A 21,740-nucleotide genomic window follows, 5' to 3' on the forward strand; every position below is an offset into this window, starting at 1 on the left:
TCCACTTTCAATGAATATATCACAGAATATCCCACAGAATTTCTGTGACACACCACAGAATTCAATTCTCCCTTCAAAAACCAGTAGTTATTTCATAATCTAAACAAAATATATTATAAATGTCATAACAGGTATTTCCAGAAATCACTATTTTTTATTTCAAAAGGAATGTACTGTTTGAGTACGTATATGATAGCAAAAAATAAATATTTTCTCCTTTTGTATATATAAGGTAATTAAGATATCACTGAACCATAGCATAATCCATCATATCAACATGCTAAAGAAAAAAGTCATTGATCATATCAATAGATGAAGAAAAAGTATTTGAAAAAAATCCAGTGTCTATTAATAATACAAATTCTCAGGCAATGAGGAATAGAAGGGAACTTCCTCAAGTTGGTAAAGAACATCTACAAAGAATATCTACAGCTAACACCAAACTCAATCATGAGAAACTTGTTGCTTCTGCATCAGGACCAAATCAAGAATGTTCTCTTCACCACTACTACTCAAGACTGTATTAGAAGTTCTAGATGATGCAATAAGATAAGAAAAGGATATTAAATATATACAGACTGAGAAGGAAGAAATAAAACTGTTTTTCTTCATAGATGACATGATTATTTATCCCAATCTCAAAGAATCAAGAATAACAACAAAAATCTCCTGAAACTAATAGACAATTATAGGAAAGTTGCAGGACACTAATATGCAAAAATCAATTTCTTCTATGCCAGCAAAGAACAATAGGTATTTAAAGTAAAAAATATTATTTATACTAATACCAAAAAATTAAATGCTGAAATACAAATCTAACAAAATATGTACAAAATTTAAATAAGGACAACTACAAAACTCTGATTTAAAAAGTCAAACAAAATCTAAATAAATTGGGAGATATTCCATGTCCATGGATAGGAAGACTCAATATTTTCAAGATGTCAGTTCTTCCCAATTTGATCTATAGTTTCAAAGCAATCAAAATCAAAATCCCAGCAAGTTATTTTGTAGATATTAACAAACTGATTCTAAAGTTTATATGAGAAGTGAAAGACACAGAAGAGCCAACACAATACTGAAGAAGAACGAAGTTGGGAGACTGACACTATCTGATTTCAAGACTTACTATAAAGCTACAGTAATCAACACAGTGTGGTGTTGGTGAAAGAATAGACAAATAGGTCAATGGAACAGAATAGAGAACCTAGAAATAGACCCACGCAAATACAGTACATTGATCTCTAACAAAGAATCAGTAATTCAATGGAAATTCTCCCCAAATAGTACTGAAAAGACTTGATATCCTCATAGACAGACAGATAGACAGACAGACAGACAGACAGACAGATAGATAGATAGATAATCTAGACACAGACCACACCCTTCATAAATTAACTCAAAATGGATCACAGATCTAATACAATGGAGAAAATATAGTCCTTCCAACAAACAGTGCTAGAACAACTTTATACACATGTGTAGAAAAACTAATCTAGAACACACCTGACACCTTCCACTAAATTTAGCTCAAAATGAACCATAGGCCTAAATGTAACACAGAGAACTATAAAACTGTTAAAAAATACCATAAGAAAACATCTAGATGTTCCTGCATTTGACAATGACATTTTAGATGTCAAAAGTACATTCCATGAAATAAAAAATTGGTAACTTGGGCTTCATTAAAAGTAAAAACCTCTGATCTGCAAGAAAACACTATTAAGAGAATAAAACGACAAGCCAGAGACTGAAAGACAATATTTGCAAACACATATCTGGGAAAGGACTGGCATCTGAAATACGCAAAGAACTCTTAAAACTCAACAATTCAAAATTCACCAGAAGATCTAAGACATCTCATCAAAGATATACAGATGACAAATAAGCATTTAAAAAGATGCTCAATGTCATATGTCATCATTTGCAACCTGAGGTATCACTATTCATCAGTTACCATGGCCAAAACCTGGAATACTGCAACATTAAATGCTGGTGAGGATGCCCATTCATTGCTGGTGAGACTACAAAATGATACAGTGACTTTGGAAGACAGTTTTGCAGTTTCTTAAAAAGCTAAACATACTCTTACCATAGGATTCACCAGTGGTGCTCCTTGATATTTACCCAAATAAATTAGGTCTATTCAAAACTTGTAAATATTAATGGTAGCTTTTAATTACCACAACTTGGAAGCAACCAAGATGTCTTCCAAAATATGAATAAACTGTAACACATCCATTGGAATGTTTTTCAGTGATGTAAAGAAATCAGCTATCAAGTCATGAAAAGATATAGAGGAGTCCATATATGCACATTGCTAAGTGAAAGAAGCCAGTTTGAAAGGGCTATAACTATATGATTATAGCTATCTATCTAACATTCTGAGAAAAGCAAAACTATGGAGACAGTAAAAAAATTTATTTTTTCAGGAGTTCAGGGGAGGGAAGAAGGAATAAATGGGGAATAGGGAATTTTTAGAGCAGTGAAATGACTGTGTGTGTTACTGCAATTGTGGATATATGTTATTAGTCAAAGTCTATAGAATGCACACCACTGAGTAAGCATAATTTAGAGAATTAAGAATAATGTGTCAATATTGCTTTATCATTTGACAATATTGACAATAATGTGTCAATATTGCTTTATCATTTATAACAAGAGTACCACACTAATACAAGATGTTAATAACAGGAAAACTGGTGAGGGAGAATTCTCTGTGCTTTCTCCTCAATTTTCCTGTAAACCTAAGAGTATATAATAAAGTCTATTAATTTTTTTAAAATCATTAAGTAATCCAGCTCAACAAATATTAATATAGTAATGAAAATATATTAGGAATATACTAGCAGGGAAAAAAGGAGGTAGTTTTTGGGGCATTTTTTTCTCCAGAATAAACAAAATAACACCAGGCTATCTCAAATAAACTTTGATTATTCTCTTTAAAAGAGAAGGATGGAGAGCTACAAATGTGTATATGTAAATGTTGCAAAAGTAAATAATATGAAGAACTATTATCTTTCTGTTCTTTCATATAAACAACAGTATATAGAAATATAATTGTATTTAACCAAAAACAAACACTAATTGCTTACCATTCATATTCTAGACACACAGGTACATATTTTACGAAAAATAAATATAAAAAACCAAAGTTCCTGTATCCACGAATATGCAGTTTAACATGGTAAGAAAGACACGAACAACAAAAACTAGCCTATGTGGTATTATGGGGAAACTACATATAAAGAGATGGGAGAAGGGAGGGGAAGGGCGGGGAGGGGAGGAAGGGAAGGGAAGAGGAGGGAAGCGGGTGAAAGGACATAAATTGTCAATAAGAGCTCTGGAAAGTTTTCATGAGGGAGATATTTGGGTTCACCCTTGGAGCTGAGTAAGAATTCAGCACGCAAAGAAAAGAATGAGGATATGAGGAGCATGGCAGTGGAGTAGAAAGGTTGCAGAATCTTGAAGTAGAATGCTGCCATGTTCAAAGTGCAAGAATATCTCAGTGGTTGACGGTGGGATGAAGAGATAAAGTTAAGAAAGTTTTCTCACCTACTTTTCTGAATGGGGGTCACAAATCCACAAGGATAGAAAGGATAAGGAGTTAAAGATAAGGACTTTGGATATTAATCTGAAAGCAACAGCACGACAGAGCCCTCAAATCACAGTAAACACGAAGGTGCACCCTTAAAATTGATATCAGCAAGAGAAACAAGTCTAAGAGAGAAAAAAATAGCAATAAAATCGATAGGACTTAAAGTCCTTCTTTCTCTTATTTCAAAAACAGAAAAGTCAAGGCAAAGTTTTGAGCACAGTAGACTGGTATACATAACCAAGTTACGGACTGTAAGAAGGAAAACATCTCTGGCGGAATTAAATTAAGGTTGATATATTTGAATTGCTGTCTCAAGTGAAATTCATGCAGACATATGCAGTAAAAACTTGCACATTTAGGAGAGAAATTCAGGAGAATGAGTCTGTGCATTAGACTTGACAGTAATGCACAAAGTTCATAGCTGAGGCTATAAGAAAGAAAAGAATGAAAACATTTTGTTCCAAGGGCATTCCATTTATGAATATATTTGAGGGGAGAACTGCATTTGACATAGCTGATCACTCCACTGCCCTTGACAATCTTGTGCTTTGATTCCACTCTCCAGGTTTTCCTCCTACCTCACTGGCGGTTGCATCCTTTTCTAGATGCTCCTCATCTCTCCAATTTATGGTCAGCTGGGTAATTTGTGTATTTTTTAGTAGAGACAGGGTTTTGCCATGTTGTCCAGGCTGGTCTCAAACTCCTGACCTCAAGTGATCCACCTGTCTCATCCTCTCAAAATGATGGGATTAAAGGTGTGAGCCACTGTGTCCAGCCTCATTTTTTCTTCTATAGACATGCTTTTTGTGTCAAGTTTAAGAACTCTATGATCCCAAAGATTTTTTTCTATCTGCATCTTTTTCCCCTAAAACTTTTATGTTTGTTTTCCTAAAAGTCTGTTTCATATTTAAGTCTGTGATCTATTTGGAATTAGATGTGATATAAAATGTGAAGTTTAGGCCCAGGTTCTCTTTTGTGTATGTATGAAAGTCCAGTTGATCCATGTGAATGTCTTTTAAGTCTGGGGAAAACGTCTCCTTTTTCCGTCTGAAGCAATCCCTCTTTCCTTTCTGTCTAAGACATTAAGCGTAACAATTGCCTTAGATTTAATCTCTGGGGACTGAAAGTCAGGAAGAGAGATGCCTTATAGAAAACTTGAGCTTTCTGCCAAGTCTCAAACCTCCCCGTAGGCAAAGAAACACAGGGACTGCTGGCTGCTTAAATGGGAAGAAAGAATAGAGAAAATAGTGGGAGAAAACATAATTTAACATCACAAAAATTGTGCATGTTGGCAAGTATGTAAATTTTCTGTGGAAGAATCTGTAGCATATATTAGATTCTCAAAGATATCTACAACCCCAAAAATGCTTTTGTTTTAAATCACTGTCATCAAGATTCAGATTCCTATTCTACTGGTCCAGAGACTCTTCCCATATGTAGAGTTACTCACTTGAAATCAAGGTATTTTCAATATAGATGACTTAGCCAAGCATACTGGAGTCATTCATAGTCCTCAAAATAGTTTTCTACTCACTCAGGTTATTATGCTGGTTTATTAAAATGGCTTTCTTTCCCCTCCCCTAATTGCTGGCAGATAACAATCCTTCGGGAATTGTCAAGATAATATAAATGGGGGACCTCACAACCAAGGGTGATTCTCTATACAGCCATCCTTAACCAAACTTACATTAAAGTGTATGAGTTATTTTTTCTCCATTTCTTTCTTTCACAAATACAAAACAACAGCATTTGTATGCAGATTCCCACATATACCTCACTACGCAAAAGGTATGCAAGAAATGAATGGCACAGCCCTGGCTGAAAACTGAATGGAAGAGATGAATATGCAGACCAACAGGGTGATCAATGGCCCTATGGGATGGAGGAAGTGAAAGTGTGGGGAAGTTAAAGACAGTCCTACGAGCAGACGTGTCCTCAATCAAGTTAAGTTTGGTTGTGTTCATTTATGACTAGACCCTCGTATTTAAAATGTATGTAGGAATCATCTGAAAAATAGTTACAGTCACCCACAATTACTCACCTGCAATTCCCATTTAGAGTTGATACTGAACAGCAGGTTCAAACTAATTATTGAAAAGAAAAGCTTTTTTGTTAACTTTTCATAGGCCGACAAAAATATCCTTCAAAATCAAAGGTCAGCAAAGACTTGGCTGATCTTTCTCACATGGTTGAATGGTTTGAATGGTAAAATATGTTTTCTACCATCTAAGTTTTACAAAAATTATAAATGGCTTCTCCCAGATTAACATTCACTTCATCCTGAATACAGTGTTGTTGAGATCTTAAAAGGTGGTGATAAGGTTTGGATTTGTGTCCCTGCCCAAATCTCACTGTGAATTATAATCCCCAATGTTGGAGGAGGGGACTGATAGGAGGTGACTGGATCATGGGGCCAGACTTTCCCCTACTATCCTTGTAATAATGAGTTCTCGCGAGATCTGGTTGTTAAAACTGTGTAGCACTTCCCCTTCGCTCTCTTCCTCCTCCTTCAGCCATGTAAGACATGCCTCCTTCCCATTCGCCTTCTGCCATGATCGTAAATTTGCTGAGGTCTCCCCAGCCATGCTTCTTATAGAGCCCGCAGAAGTGTGAGCCAATTAAAACTCTTGTCTTTATATATTGCCCAGTTTCAGGTATTTCTTTACAGCAGTGTGAGAACAGACTAATACAGATGGTGAGTTCCAGAAAGATAGTGGCTGGGCCTCAGACATGTTTTCATACCCAGCACATACCAAAAATGTCTGGGCTATATAAGTCCCTCAATAAATATTAAAGGAATTCAGTTGAGGCGATTGAAAAGCAAATCCAGTCTTAAAAGGTTATTTCAGAGTGAAATTATAAGTGTTTCGGTTGACACATTTTCATGGGAGAATTTCTGCTGCTGGTACCTTTGGGAGCATGTGGCTGAGCAGCTGAGCTGCAGGCAGGTGCTAAAGCAGCTGTCAGGAGTCTCTTCCTAGTAACAAATCAAGAAGTACTTGCCTAACCAGCATCTCAAGAAGCATTACTTATTTATTCAGGGGCTGAGTTTGCCACAATAGCTCTATTCAAGTTGCTGCACGAGGGAAAATAGGTATGTTTTGAGATGACACCTCTGTATAAAATGTAAATGAATCAGCATGAATTTGAAACAACAATAACTTACACTTTGAATCACCATTGAAAGAATCACGTAGGTAGGACTAGAGCAGAAAAACAACAAAATACACGTTGTTACCTTTACTTTGCATCCTTTGCAGACACAATACAACCATAAAGCCATCTGGAAATTTAAAAAAGAAGATGCTTCTCTTTCTTTTTTCCCTTCTGAAAGATATTGCTTACATATAGATTAAGTTAATAAACCCAATGTAGACAAGTCATGTTCTTAAATTTTAATTGAGAAAATCATTGAGAGCTTTCTTTTTGTATAATGTTGATTTTAATCTATTGTCTGTTTTTCTATTCATATACCCTAAATGCATCAAATGTCTCATTGTTTTTCATTTTTGCTAAGACCCAGCAGCTCAAATTCCTATGAATATTTTTAATCTTCTGTGTTAAAAGCCCACGTTTTTGAAGCAGTCATTCTACCCAGCCCATGCCTTGAGAATGCGGCTCTAGACCAAGTCAGGCTTCCAGAACATGACAAACTACAGTAGCTACTGCGCTCTCTGCAATCAGCAATCAGTTTAAGTTTGGAGTAAAAAGTGAATCTCTCCGAAAGGAGAAGAGGCAAAAAGCAGAAAGTAGCTCTCCTTTATGTACTGACTCTTCCAGCAAGACTGTTTAGCTGACTCATCTAACTCTCAGTTCCAGGCTGAAAAGATATATGCAGGACCTGAAGATAGAGAAAAAGAAGAAAAGCCCTCATAGGTTAAACTTTATCCTTGACCATTTTGGAGAACAACAGAATAGCTTTGAAAGCTTCCACCTAGGTGGTGGCCAAAAGCATACAAATATCCTCACAAAGATATTAGTCATCCATCCAGTTTTGTACACAGATATAAACTATGCAATCTCTTTCTAAGCCAGACGGAGAGACATTTAATTCATTATATCCAATCCATCTCATGCGTTATCAATTATTTATAACTAAAGCTCATTAAATCATCATAATATTAAAAGAGGCATGGAGGTAAAAATATTGTCATGCATACACATGGCGTAGCTTTTTCCTGCTGAGTCACATTTTGGAAAGCAAACGTAGCATTTATTTCCAGATACTGTCAGAAACTATGACTTAATTGGCCTGCATTTGAAAGTAACAAGATACAGCAAGCATATGCCAAGAGTAATGCCAGATAAGGTGGAAGAAGAACAACCTTACTCTCCTTCTCCCCCCACCTCTCCCTCTTACCTCCCCCACCAAACACACCACACACATGAACATTCTCCATCCCCGTCCATGCATTATTTTTCTCCTTAGCTCTTATCATCACCTAATGCATTTTATCTCTGTATACATGGGTAAGTGTATGCATTTATAAATAAACATATTTACTGTCATATATGCCTACTAGAATGTAAACTTCTTGAGAAAATAAACTTTGTAAATGTTTGTATACTACTATAAGCCCCAGCACCCAGAAAATAACAGTCATCCTACAAATTCTTATTGAATCAATAAAACTAGTTTCAACATTGCAAACCTGTTTTTAACAGAAATAATGCTTTTCAAACAATGTTTCCTTAATAGATTTCCAAACTATAGGCCCCAAATAATCTTCCCCAATGCATCCATTTTAAAATGTATTAATGTAAAAGTATGCAGAGTTTATTCACGTAGTGCATATCGAATCCATAAATAAGTCTGTGTGCACATAAAGGAAATGCCTTTGTTGATATTTTATTATATTCACATAAAATTTTGGATGGATATAATGAGATGCTATCTAGAAACAAAGTCTAGAACAGAAAATAATCTCCACATAAAATATGTCAGGCTTGAAATAAAATTTAGTAATCAAATTTCAAGCCTCCAGAATGAAAGCCTATTTCTTTAAGTTTTTATTTTTAATTTCTGTGGGCATGTAGTAGGTATATATATCGATGGGGTACATGAGATGCCTTGATTCAGGCAAACTATGCATAATAATCACTTCAGGGTAAATGGGGGATCCATCACTTCAAGCATTGATCCTTTGTGTCACAAACAATCCAACTAGACTCTTTTAGTTATTTTTAAATGTACAATAAATGTATTGTTGGCTGGAGTTACCCTGTTGTGCAAAAGGTTTTATTTTTTTCTTTTCTTTTCTTTTTTTTCAGACAGAGTCTTGCTCTGTCACCCAGGCTGGAGTGCAGTGGCGCGATCTCCATGCACTGCAAGATCCCGGGTTCATGCCATTTTCCTGCCTCAGCCTCCCGAGTAGCTGGGACTACAGGCGCCCATGCCTGGCTAATTTTTTTTTTTTTTTTTTTTTTTTTTTTTTGTATTTTTAGCAGAGACGGGGTCTCACCGTGTTAGCCAGGATGGGCTTAATCTCCTGACCTTGTGATCCGCCCGCCTCGGTCTCCCAAAGTGCTGGGATTAAAGACATGAGCCACTGCGTCAGGCCCAAAAGTCCATTTCTAAAGTAATAATTAAAACATGATTGACAAGGGATGCTGATACATCCCTTCCCAACTACCAGACTTGCTTAACTCATTCTATCTCACTAATGAAGAGTTTAATAAGAACTAAAAGGTTATGACAGTATAGTTAATACTCGGGATCTCTCCCTTTTACTTGACTGCTCACAACTACTATAGGTTATATTTTCACTATTTTTTGTTGTTTAGACAAGTTGACTACTAGACATTTTAGAGCGATTTGTCTTCCTGAAAAAAATCTCAAGTAACTTAAAACAATAGTGATGCTGTATTTCATGAACACATCAGAATTCAATCCATAAAAGCAAAATGGGCAGGAAGCATGAGAAAAAGATAAATATTTAGTTTAACTCAGATAGGCCTCATCTCCAATTTAGTTCTTCTTAATTGAATAGCTCTGTATGCTCTTCATTCTAAGAGCTTTATTAACATTCTTTAGGAGAATGAATAGGTAACCACATACACATACATATCTAAATGTGAAGAGGAAGGTAAAGGTACCTCTACTGATGTCTAGAATCATAAAAGCCAAAATTGAGCTGGATTTTTAATAGCTACAATTACAGTTATGTATATTAAATAACTGTCAATAGAACAAAGCAGGAACAGGCGGACAAATCCGTGTAGACACACAGCATTTATGACCAGACTACTCCTAAATCACTCAGAAGTAAACATCTCTTCTGGCTATCTCCTTAATAGTTTCCACTATGTCTCCTAAAAAAGTAAATTGAACTTTAGTTATTTAATGTTAACAACAGCATACAACTAATGAGTATAGCCAGATCATAATTACAGGAAAGAAATAAAAGGTAAAAAAAAATTTTTTTTACATATTTCCCAGGACCTTCTCTAGCTTTCAAGTCACTATGCAGAAATCAAATTATTTTTACTTCTTTAATGAATGAAAAAAATATATTTTTAGATCATCTTTATGCACGTCTGCCCCAGTAAAGACTGATATCAAATAAAGGAAGACTGCTTCCAGGCTGAGCCATCCTTTGCCTCCCCCAAGTTCCTTACAATGACCTAGGGAAATAACAGAGGGAGGCTGAAAATTTTCTAAGCAATGGTATTAACAAGATTTAGAAATAACAAAGTGCTATATAACTGAAATTCAAGGAATTATTTTTATCATTCAATTCAAATAATTGCTCATTCCCAGTATAACTAACACAAGCAGTTTTTTCTTAAGCTACATCCCTTCGGCTCTGTGCCACCTATTGCTGACTCATTTTCTCCCTCAAGTCGTAATCTGACATCCATTTTCATCTAATTTCACCCATGTAAATATGTTATAAAAAGGGACACAAACAAACATGTTCATACCACCATCACTACCTACAAGAGTCCTGATAGGCTGGTCTAATTACATACTGAGATTAAATTGACACTGAAATTATCAACATGAAATCAAGAAGAGTATTTGGAAAGGAGGGGCAGGCTTCAACAATTATGCAAAAGGAGAGTGGGTCCAGAACATGATTAAAATATCTTTGAACTGTCCCCTAGATTTCTCTGCAATCATAACTAGCCATCAAAAGGATCTTCTTGGATCTAGTCTAGCCTCTCTTCCTACAAAGTCTATGCTGTACCATTCTGTCATCCACATGCCCAGAGTCCCTCAAACTTTTTAATCATATCTGGCTAAATGCTGCCTCTTCAGTCTAAATAATAGGGATAATAACAGCAACAACAATAAATGTGTCGATGTCTCAATATGCTTCAAGTATTTCGCGTGTATTTCCTTATTTAGTCTTTTCAATAGCCCCACAAAGTAGGAGATAATATTTATGCTGCATTTTACAAAGAGGGAAAACCAATGTTTAAAGAGATTATGTCACCTGCATGAGTCACACAACTGGTAAGTGGCAGAGCAGAGGCCCAATCCCAGATCTGTCTAGTTCTAGAGTCCATTACCTTAACCACAAAGCTCTACAGTGTCTGTAGATACAGCTAAAAGTGCCCTAAGAATCATTTAGTCTAAGTCTTCCATTTAACAAATCAGGGACTGAGGATCCAAAGACTCTGGCATGGTCTCTTATAAGCCCTAACTCCAAATGAATGCATCATAGCATTAAACATATCCACAGCTCAATCCTTTGGCTTCAATGACTAATTTCCCTGATTCCCCACTAAACTATCACTCTGACTCTCTTGCTGACTCGTTTCTCTGTCCACATCCTAAACATCAGAATTCTGTAGGAATCCATCCTCAGCCTCCCACCTGGTTAGGTTATTCCAGGGCTTTACAGCCTTCATAAGGCAATGCCCAAACTGATAAACACATCTAATCCCAGCTCCCAGCTCCTCCCTCTCCATCTGATGAACATATGATAGACCCCATTCCTTTAAATATCCACTTTACACTTATAATTTGCATCCATCCCAAGCTTTCAGTTAAAGACTCAGAAATCCCAATTTCCTACTTGATGTCTCATAGACTATACTCATGTGTAACCAAAGTTTAACTCCATCTTTTATAGCAAACATACACCATCTCCTGCAATCATTCAGCCCCAGCTGTCTTCCCCTGAGGCAGAAACAAGATGGCACTGGATTTGATACCTTCTTTCACAGTCTGTATCTAGTTCTCCCCTAAACTCATCGCTTTTATCTAAATGTCTATGATGCAAGTAAACTTCTCCATTCTGATGGCATTCTCTGGGCTAAGTTCTTAGATTTTGTCACATGAATTACTGCATTTCATTTCCCTGCCTTAGATTCTCCCCACCTCTAATCTAAGCTCTCCTTGCCTAACAGAGTTACTATTTTAAAGGAGAACTAACTATTCCACTCCGATCCCCACATCCCTTCCTAACAACCTCAGAATAAAAACCTGCCCATGAGAATGGCACTGAAGATCCTTCTCCTGTCTACTTTCCACCTTTTCTTCCATTTTTCCCCCTCATCGCTCTGGAATAATTGCTGTTCCCAGAATATACTTGCCATCTCTCTAGTTCTTAAGTTTATACTTGTGTTTGAAACTAATTCCTTAATCCAAGTGTCTTACAATCTCCGTTATCTTTTATACAAACCCTACTGACACCATCGACATCTTCCTAAACCTACTGAAAGCGGCATTTTTAGCTTACGGAATGTTTCCAGGGGATGTATGTCATTCCCGACTATCATCTAGGTCTACCTGGGAACAGAGGTTAAGACCCAGTACCCAGGTTTCAGAGGTACTTTTCCTGAGATTATGCAGCTGGTTAAATGGCTATTTTCTAAATGGTCTCTATATATTTTTATTAAATTATAAAAATAAATAATCATTAACTAATAGTTACCTAAGTGTCCATGTTAATATGACACATATCCACTAAAAGATTTAAAGATATGTAACAAACCATCCACACAATGCCTTCTCTCACTGCAATCTCTTATTTACATATTCATCTTACTACATTCATTAATTTGTGAGGTAGAGCAGTAGCAATCAAACTATCCTAAATATTTTTATGGTTTTGTAATATTTGTGCACTTTTCTCGGTAGATTCATACTATTTTAATCTTGTCCCAGTGCCAAATAAATTAACATGAGAGAGGTATTATATCACATTAAATATGAGAGAAAGTGATCAATTCTATCATCTGTATCAATAAATGAGAGGTCATAGCAAAGGGTCCTAAAATTGTATGCAATTTGAGAACTCTGACTTCAAAACTGAGTTTGAGATTACACATTCTAAAAAGAAAATTAATCAAAACTAATGAGCATTTAGTGAAGTTCTAAGTAGTTTAATGCAATGTGGTCACTCTTTCCGCTTGGTTTATTTTGTTCAGCGTTTCTTAATACGTTTTAATTATACAAAAATCTTCAGTTCTTCTATTGGTAGGTAATAGAAATATAACATGAGAAAAAGCTAAGGGGGGGCAACAAATGGATCACTTCAGTGAACCAATGAATGTCAGTAACCCATCCTGTCTGATGCTACTGGCCTGAACAAATAGATCCCTAGTTTTTAAAAACATTACATCAAAGCAAAAGAGTGCAAGTCTCAATGCAATGAGCTCGGGTACCAACCTCCGCTGCTCTTCACCATGTTCTCCTGAAGGGACAGTGAGACACTCGTCCATGTGTCCATGCAGCAACCTGAGGACATCACCACCAATGAGATACCCTGTAAAAATTAAAAATCATTCAGTTTGGACTGTCAGGGTCAGATGTTGTTAACTGGACAGAAGGGACATCTGGTCCGATCTACTTTCATAAAGAAACTGAAGTCTAGTGAATCTTAAGGACCTAGTCAAGGTCACAGAGATAGACAGTGCCTGCTGTTCCCTCTGAGTCCCAGGTGCCTGAGTCCCACAGTTAGGGATATTCCCACTAAAAGCAGGACCTCAAACACATAAAATCCTCTGTTAAACACACAAACACATTTCAATCAGATATGAACCTATATAAGTTGTAATAGCCAGAATATATACAGATATTTCCCTAGGAAACCCTGATTCTTTGTAAAATTCCTGTGCCGGCTATAAGGCTTGACCTCAGAAAACAAGAAATCTTGACATTAGTCCAACTAGGCAACACCCTGAGGTCAAAAAATTGAAGAAAACAACCCATAGGAAGCTATCACAGAAAGCACACACAAATAAACTAAAGCTGACAGTAGCATAAAAATAATGGAAGATTAATGTTCACCCAAGCTTCACTTTTAAAACAGCAATTTAAACAAGATCCTCAAATGTCAGGTATCCACATTACAGAATATTTAGACACAGACAAAAAGCTCTAATTAACAATCAGCTCATTATCACAATTCCAAAGATGACTGTCAACTTTGCATCAAGGACAGGCCATCTAATTGAAGTGGAGTTTTTACCTTGGGCTGCCTCACTTCCTGAGCTGATTGGGGCCACGCTCCAGAGAGTCTGCTGGAAAGCGGCATCCACATGTAAGCTGCCGTTGCCGTAAGACAAGTGCTGTATCAAGAGGCAAAAGAAGGCATCACTTCAGGCTCTGGTAAGCTGTAATATGTAAGCGCTTCTAGCAATGCAAACTTAACATTGCTGATTTGGTTATGTTCATAGAGAACATCTGTTTCAACCTGTCATTCAAGAATCAAAAAACTAGTCAGAAGAAAAGAAGTTCCTCTCTGAATTTAGGGATTTTAAAACTTCATTCGAACAGTTACTGACTTAAGTCAATAATCAAAATATGCATAAATGAATACACTAAATAAGTTTATTTGTAACAAGATACTATTTTTGTTTTAAGGGTGATTGATGAACAAAATGAGCACTTAAAATTATAATTGGGTTTTCCACATATCACACTCTGACAGCTTTTTGATGATGAAGTAAGTGAAATCTATTGGACCAAGTTTACTGAGTCTTCATTTTATGAAGTCCTCAGGCATCTTACAGGGTCTTTTACGGAGTCCTTCAGGAACTGTTATCTGCAATTTGATACAAAAGCCATTAGATGGCGATATTTCCTAACAGCTATCTAAAACCAAGCTACATTTCTTCCAAAATTCAGGTATTACCAAATTTCAGATTTTCCTTCTTAGAAACATATTAAAATAAAACATACTTAATATCTTTTAGAGCCATAAGACTGAATTATTGAATGTTAACTAAGAAAAACAAAATTATGAGTACAGCCATATGCCTTGCTTATTTTACTAATCATTACTAGGCTGCCTCTAGAATTTCAAACACATATACAGCAACCACCTGTTTTTGTGGAGTCTTCTCAGTAAACATTGCCAATATCCCTGCAATGTTTCTGTAACACTTTGCCAATGCTGATGATAGCCTAAGTTTTCACAGACTTTAATCAGACCAGAAATCTTGGCCATCTTAGTTAGATGAAGATCAGTCACAGCCTAAAGTAGTCACCTTAGGTGTACTCCAGGCCTTTTAAACATCCTAAGGATCTCTTTAACATAAAGATACTATTCTCAAATCACCATCAAGAAGAGGTCGTTCACTCTCTTTCTCTTAAAAATAAAACCAAAGAAACTTTTAACATTGTGATATGTATATAGGGTTTATCAGTCGTTTCTCCAATTAGTAAGACTGAAAATTTACCAGCTAATACATAAGATTTAGCAATAATTTGCTCTTATGCCTCTCCTCAACCTCAGCTAGCTGCCTGCTTTTGTACAATTTCTTCTTCACTTCAATCTGTCATTCTTACATGTAATCCCAGCTAAGATTCCTTTATTGACTCAATTTCTTCTCCAATATGTTAAAACTGTTTGTTTACAAATAAATCATATCCCACCTGCTTTAACAAACAAGCAGAATATATTTCCCTTCAAAGCAATTATCACACAATGAAATTCTTGGGATTATTTTCTTTTTTCCTTTTAGAAGTTATCTGACACAGGTTCACAGCTGTATTCCTAGCATCTGGTAACGTTATCCAATAACCATGTATGTGGAGAAGATAACCAAAATCATAAAATCAAAGTATCATAAACTTAAAAATACATATTTTAAGCTATTCCATAAATACTTAGTGTAAAAAAAAAGCACGTGCACATGCGCACACACATATCCATGTGAATGACACCAATTTTAACCAAACTCTGAAAATAATTCAAAATACCCATGCTTATATTTGTGACCAAGTAAAAGCTCATGTAATATGATACGTAGATTACCATCATTTGTTAATTCATCATGGGTTCACTGAATGTACTATGTATATTAATAGTATACATTCTCCACCCCAAGGGTGCTTGTAATCTCATAGAAAAAATTCATACACGAAATGCTGTACCTCAGTATATAAACATATCACATGTGATATTTTGATACGTGCACACAGTGTGCAGTGATCAAATCAGAGTAATTGAGATATCTATTACCTCAAACATTGCATGCTACACTTTTTATATACTGAGGTGGAGCATTTTGTGCATGTATTTTGTGTATGTATATGTATATGTAAAACATATACATATGTGTAAATATGTAAAACATATACATATTTATGGGCTACATGTGATATTTTGTACCAATTATGTACAAAATTATGTACCAATTAAATTAAAAAAAAATAGGGCCGGGCATGGTGGCTCATGCCTGTAATCCCAGCACTTTGGGAGGCCAAGGTGGGCAGATCACGAGGTCAGGAGATCGAGACCATCCTGGCTAACATGGTGAAACCTGTCTCTACTAAAAATACAGAAAATTAGCTGGGCATGGTGGCGGACACTTGTAGTCCCAGCTACTCGGGAGGCTGAGGCAGGAGAATGGCGTAAACCCAGGAGGCAGAACTAGGAGTGAGCCAAGATCATGCCAGTGCACTCCAGCCTGGGTGACATGCCAGAGCGAGACTCCATCAAATAAAAAATAAATAAATAAATAAATGGATCTGGAAGGTGGGGAAAAGCCTTTAAAAATGCTGTGTAAATCGTAATCAACGTGCTACAGGAATTGTAAGAAGAGAACACTCCAGACAACAAAATGAGAGTGGAGTTTCTCATGGGTTGGGGGCTTTGAGGGAGTCAGTAGGATCACTTGGCCTGTGTCTCACGTTTATATCTTTGGAGATGCTGTCCCCAAACAAGTGTCTACATACGTTGGATTTGAGTATGTGGATCAATAATGTGAATGTGCTATGTGCAAATATGTAAAACATACCAAACACTTTTGTAAACCATTTGGGAATTTTTATTTTTAACATACCAGAAACCTTGCTATCGGAAGTGGGCTGAGCCCCCTGGCCCTCTCAGAAGTTCTGAGAAGGGAAATGTGTGATAAGGGGAATGTGTTGAAGACAAGAGTGTGAGCACAGAGGTGGAGATACGGGGACATACATTACAGCCCAGAGCTTCGTCTTTGGAGCTGACAGCACATGCTAAGAGGTGGAATCACTGATAGGCCCACAGACAAAGGCTGGCGCCAGGCCAACGACCTTCTATTTTAGGCAATAAGGTGTTTACAGCAGTGACAAAATAGGGTGAGGGAGTTAAAAAAGCCATTTCCAAATCATATATATGCCTGAAGATAAATAATAAATATGAGAGAACCATAAACATGAAAATTTCAGTCTGTGGGAAAAAGTCCCAAATATGTCCTTAAGATTATATTACAATCACAGAAAGTTCTCTAAATAAGGTCTACTCTTCTAAAGAAAATATTCTATTTTGAATGCTTCCAATTTTGCTGCTTAAACAGCAAAGGGAAGTCTGGGTAAAAACTACATCACGTCAGGCTTGTGGTATGCAATATTCAGAAAGCAACAACAGTTTCAATTACTGAAATTGGGATGAATTATACTTAAAGCAAAAACAGACATTGGCAGAGGATGAAAGCCAAGTTGGCCTTAGGCTGAAATATGGAACCACTGTAGGATTTACAGGAAAATATGGTAGCATCAATCCACCAACAGCAGTACAGGGGCTTTAGCCACCAACCTCTGGGCACCCAGGTCTCACTTTGATCCTAGGATTAGTGATTTTCAAGCTCTAATAGGCACATGAATCTTCAGAAGACATCGTATTTAAAAATGTAGATTGGAGGGCCAGGCGCAGTGGCTTACACCTGTAATCCCAGCACTTTGGGAGGCCGAGGCGGGTGGATCACAAGGTCAGGAGTTCAAGACCATCCTGGCTAACACAGTGAAGCCCCATCTCTACTAAAAATACAAAAAATTATCCAGGTATGGTGGCGGGCGCCTATAGTCCCAGCTACTCGGGAGGCTGGGGCAGGAGAATGGCGTGAACCCGGGAGGCAGAGGTTGTGCTGCAGTGAGCCAAGATCGCACCACTGCACTCCAGACTGGACGACAGAGCAAGACTCCATCTCAAAAAAAAGAAAAGAAAAAAAAATGTAGATTGGAATGCAGAGTCGTCGGAGGGTTTGTCAATCAAGACTGCTGATCCAAGAGTAACAAGACATTACATGAAAGAAGCACAACATCTCCGAAATGGAAGGGACATGATAAATCGCCTTACACAGATTATACTTTGATACCTTTAGTTTCCTTTCTGATCCATGTATTTTATGCATTTTACCATTTTTATGATGAAGTCAATAAGTTTTATCAGCCTGCAATGGAAGTCCATGGTACAAAAACTTCGTACCAAGAATCTCTGAATTGAACCCTTATCTGATGCAATGATTCCCTCATTTATTCATCTTTTATTAAACTTCCAGGTACTTCGGCCCTGGTGATGCAACATTCCGAATACATTGTCATTTAGGGACAGGAAACACAAGTAAACAAGTCATATTACTCCTCAGGCATCAGTTTTTTCTTCTGAAAAAAAATAAATAAATAAATGAGGGGCAGAGAAATAGTTGTTCTTTCCAAATGTAATATTTTATGGTTCCATTACGTGATCCACAGAGGAAAGAAAGGCTCAAGGCAAATTAATCAAAAATGAATTGGTTCATATAATAAATCATTCGAAAATATTTATGATCACTCTTTTATCATTATTTTCACACAACTTGAGGCAATTCAGCAATTTATTATGCAATCAATAATTACCCATATTTTGTATTAGACATTTAGAGGTGGGTAAGAAAGAAGTAAATTTTTTGAACTGTAGAATAGCTTTCTCTTAAGCATTTTCTCATAATCACCCTTTAGATTAAGCATTCTGTTTTTCCCAATATATTTTCAATCAGTTGTTTGTTTGGCAATGTTTTCACAGATCTGAAAAACTTGGCCTGTTTCATTAAGTAACCTGATCAGTAGAAAATCAGTTGGAAATCTACATTTCCAGAGCAAACAATCCAATCCTCAGACTGAAAACATTTGTACATACTGGAGTGATTTTTACACCTAACACACAGAAAAAAATTGTTTTGTAAGTTTTATTTTGTTTAGTTTGAAATAAATTCAGTCAGTAATATCTACTTGGCCATGTTTTCTCTATTTTAAGTTGTATATTTCTCTTAAGGTGCTTTGCTAAGGCCTTCTTTAAAAGAAAATAAGATTTTCAATGAGCAAAAAAATTTCTTTCCTTTTGGATATTTTTGAAAAGAAGATTAATGTATCATTTGACATTAGAATATAAAACAGCAAAAATGAGAAAAGACATTATCTGGGTGAGGCGTTTACAATCATTTTTAGAGGCTGAGACCCTCTATACCTCAGAAATTGTGCCCCAATGTTCAATGTATACAGCAGACAACGGTGGATCAATCCCAGGTGCCATCCACAGCATCCTCTGCTGTCCACAAGGCATCTTCTCAGAGGACAGGGTGAAAACCAACCCTCCAAACCAGCTCTCATCAATTTAGCATTGTAATAGTTGTAAGCTTTATGAGTGTACCCCATGCACTATTAGTTTAATCTTAGCTTAACCATCACTGTTAGTGAAAGAAAAATCCTTCATCAGTCAATAGACACCGATGACTACAGAGCTGTAAAATCAATGACTGGAAATGTTTATTTTTAGAAGGTAGTTTTAACTAATTTGTTATCAGACATTTTTAAGCTTACTTATTTTTAACAACATCAGCACCTCCTCAGATGAACCTTGCTTTCACCTGATAGATCTTTATTTAATATCACCTATAATATTCCTTCCACTGTCTTCTAGTTAAACATCTGTTGTTTCTTTAAGCACTTTTTTTTTTTTTTTTTTTGAGATGGAGTCTCAATCTGTCACCTAGGCTGGAGTGCAGTGGCATGAGGCATGGTATCGGCCCATTGCAACCTCCACCTCCCCAATTCAAGCGATTCTCCTGCCTCAGCCTCCTGAGTAGCTGGGATTACAGGTGTGCACCACTAAGCCCAACTAATTTTTTTTTTTTTAAGACGGAGTTTCACTCTTGTCGCCCAGGCTGTAGTGCAATGGTACGATCTCAGCTCACTGCAACCTCTGCCTCCTGGGTTCAAGCAATTATCCTGCCTCAGCCTCCCGAGTAGCTGGGATTACTGGCACCTGCCACCACGCCTGGCTAATTTTTGTATTTTTAGTAGAGACGGGGCTTCACCATGTTGGCCAGGCTGGTCCTGAACTCCTGACCTCAGGTGATCCACCCGCCTTGGCCTCCCAAAGTGCTGAGATTACAGGCATGAGCCACCAGGCCTGGCCTAATTTTTGTATTTTTTTCAGTAGAGACAGGGTCTTGCTATTTTGGCTATGCTGGTCTTGAACTCCTGGCCTAAAGTAATCCGCCCACCTTGGCCTCCCAAAGTGCTGGGATTACAGGCGTGAACTACCATGCCCAGCTTCTTTAACTATTCTTAACAGGCACAAATCTCCCAAGTAAATAGTGACAGTAACTTACTAAACAATTTTTATGTGCCATTCACAGAACCACGAGCCTTGTTGGATTCCAGCATTTAATCCCATAACACCCCTATGAGTTAAGTTCTTTATTATTTCCCAGACTCCAGATGAAGGAACTGAGGGTTTCTAAAGGTTACATGATTAGCCCAGGTTCATACTCACCAGACTTTGTATTTATAAACAAATATATATATGTGTGTATACATATATATACACACACATATATATGTATACATATACACACACACACAGAGTCCATCTTTAGTTATTCAGGGTTTATTCTACAGATTATTTCAACTACCTCTGCCTATCCCAAAATCCTTTCACTAACTCACTTCTTGATCTTTCAATTTCTCTAGATCCTTTTCACTGAGTCCTCCAAATAAATCTTTGAATCCACACCATAGTACTTCATATACTCGCTACTAATCCACCACGGTGGGAATGTAAGATAATAATTCACCATCTCTATACCCATAGGAATGTCCCTCAGCATCTCCAAGCTACACTGTAATGCGTATTTACTGTCTTACAGTATCCTCATACAGCTCTGTATGTGTTTGATTTGTTTTCTCCACTAATTATTTGAGGATAGAAAGCATGAGTAATGTGTCCTTGGCCTTTCCTGTTGTTTCTGCCATATGCCAGGTCCATAGAGATGAACAATAAAAGCAACGACTTCATTACCAAATGAAAGCGAAATTTTAACAACCTGGTTGGCCGCTCTCTTGTAGCTCCATATGAAAGGTTACCAGGAAAGAGAACATAAATAATTGGCTATGTAGCACAGGCTGGGCAAGGTGTGGCTCATCCCTACAGTTCTAGCCACTTGGGAGGCTGACGGGGAAGAATAGGAGGTTGAGGCTTCAGTGAGCTATGATCGCCACAGTACTCCAGCCTGGGCCACAGGGCAAGACCCTGTCTCAAAAAATAAATAAAATAAAATAAAATGTAGCTTGGAAATCACTCATAAATTTTAATTAATCATGAGGTGTATTTCCTTCCATAGGAGGTAAATCTCACGTATCATCATTATTATTACTTTCACTTGTATATTGCTTTTTAATTCTGCCCATATTTAAATCCATTATCTCATTGCTTCCTCACAATAACCTTGGTGCTATGTATTATTATTAGCATCAACCTCATTTTTTACAGATGAGAAAGCCAGAGTTCAGAGAATTAGATGACTTTCTCAGGTGGTTAGTTGTAGAATAGATAGATAGATAGAACAGTCCTGGCCCTGTGAGGTCTGGATTTTTAATTTTTCAGTTCATAATGATGCCATCCTGTCAAGTAAACTCTGATACACAGCGGAAGTACAAATTGTA

At 36.9% G+C, this 21,740-nt stretch overlaps 1 protein-coding gene across 7 annotated transcripts in view; it reads right to left on the bottom strand.

The window, feature by feature from the left end:
* The window catches only part of RYR2 (ryanodine receptor 2), a 794,036-nt gene that overhangs the window by 435,371 nt on the left and 336,925 nt on the right, over nucleotides 1–21,740 (bottom strand). For all 7 annotated transcript variants that reach the window (XM_077998277.1, XM_077998259.1, XM_077998275.1 and 4 more), the window contains 2 exons: nucleotides 14,023–14,122; nucleotides 13,221–13,317 (listed from right to left, as the gene is read on the bottom strand). In XM_077998277.1, the coding sequence (XP_077854403.1) occupies nucleotides 13,221–13,317; nucleotides 14,023–14,122 (197 nt within the window). The remainder of the gene's footprint in view (nucleotides 1–13,220; nucleotides 13,318–14,022; nucleotides 14,123–21,740) is intronic.

The sequence above is a fragment of the Macaca mulatta genome, chromosome 1 (genome assembly GCF_049350105.2).
Source record: "Macaca mulatta isolate MMU2019108-1 chromosome 1, T2T-MMU8v2.0, whole genome shotgun sequence".
Taxonomy (NCBI): Eukaryota; Metazoa; Chordata; class Mammalia; order Primates; family Cercopithecidae; genus Macaca; species Macaca mulatta.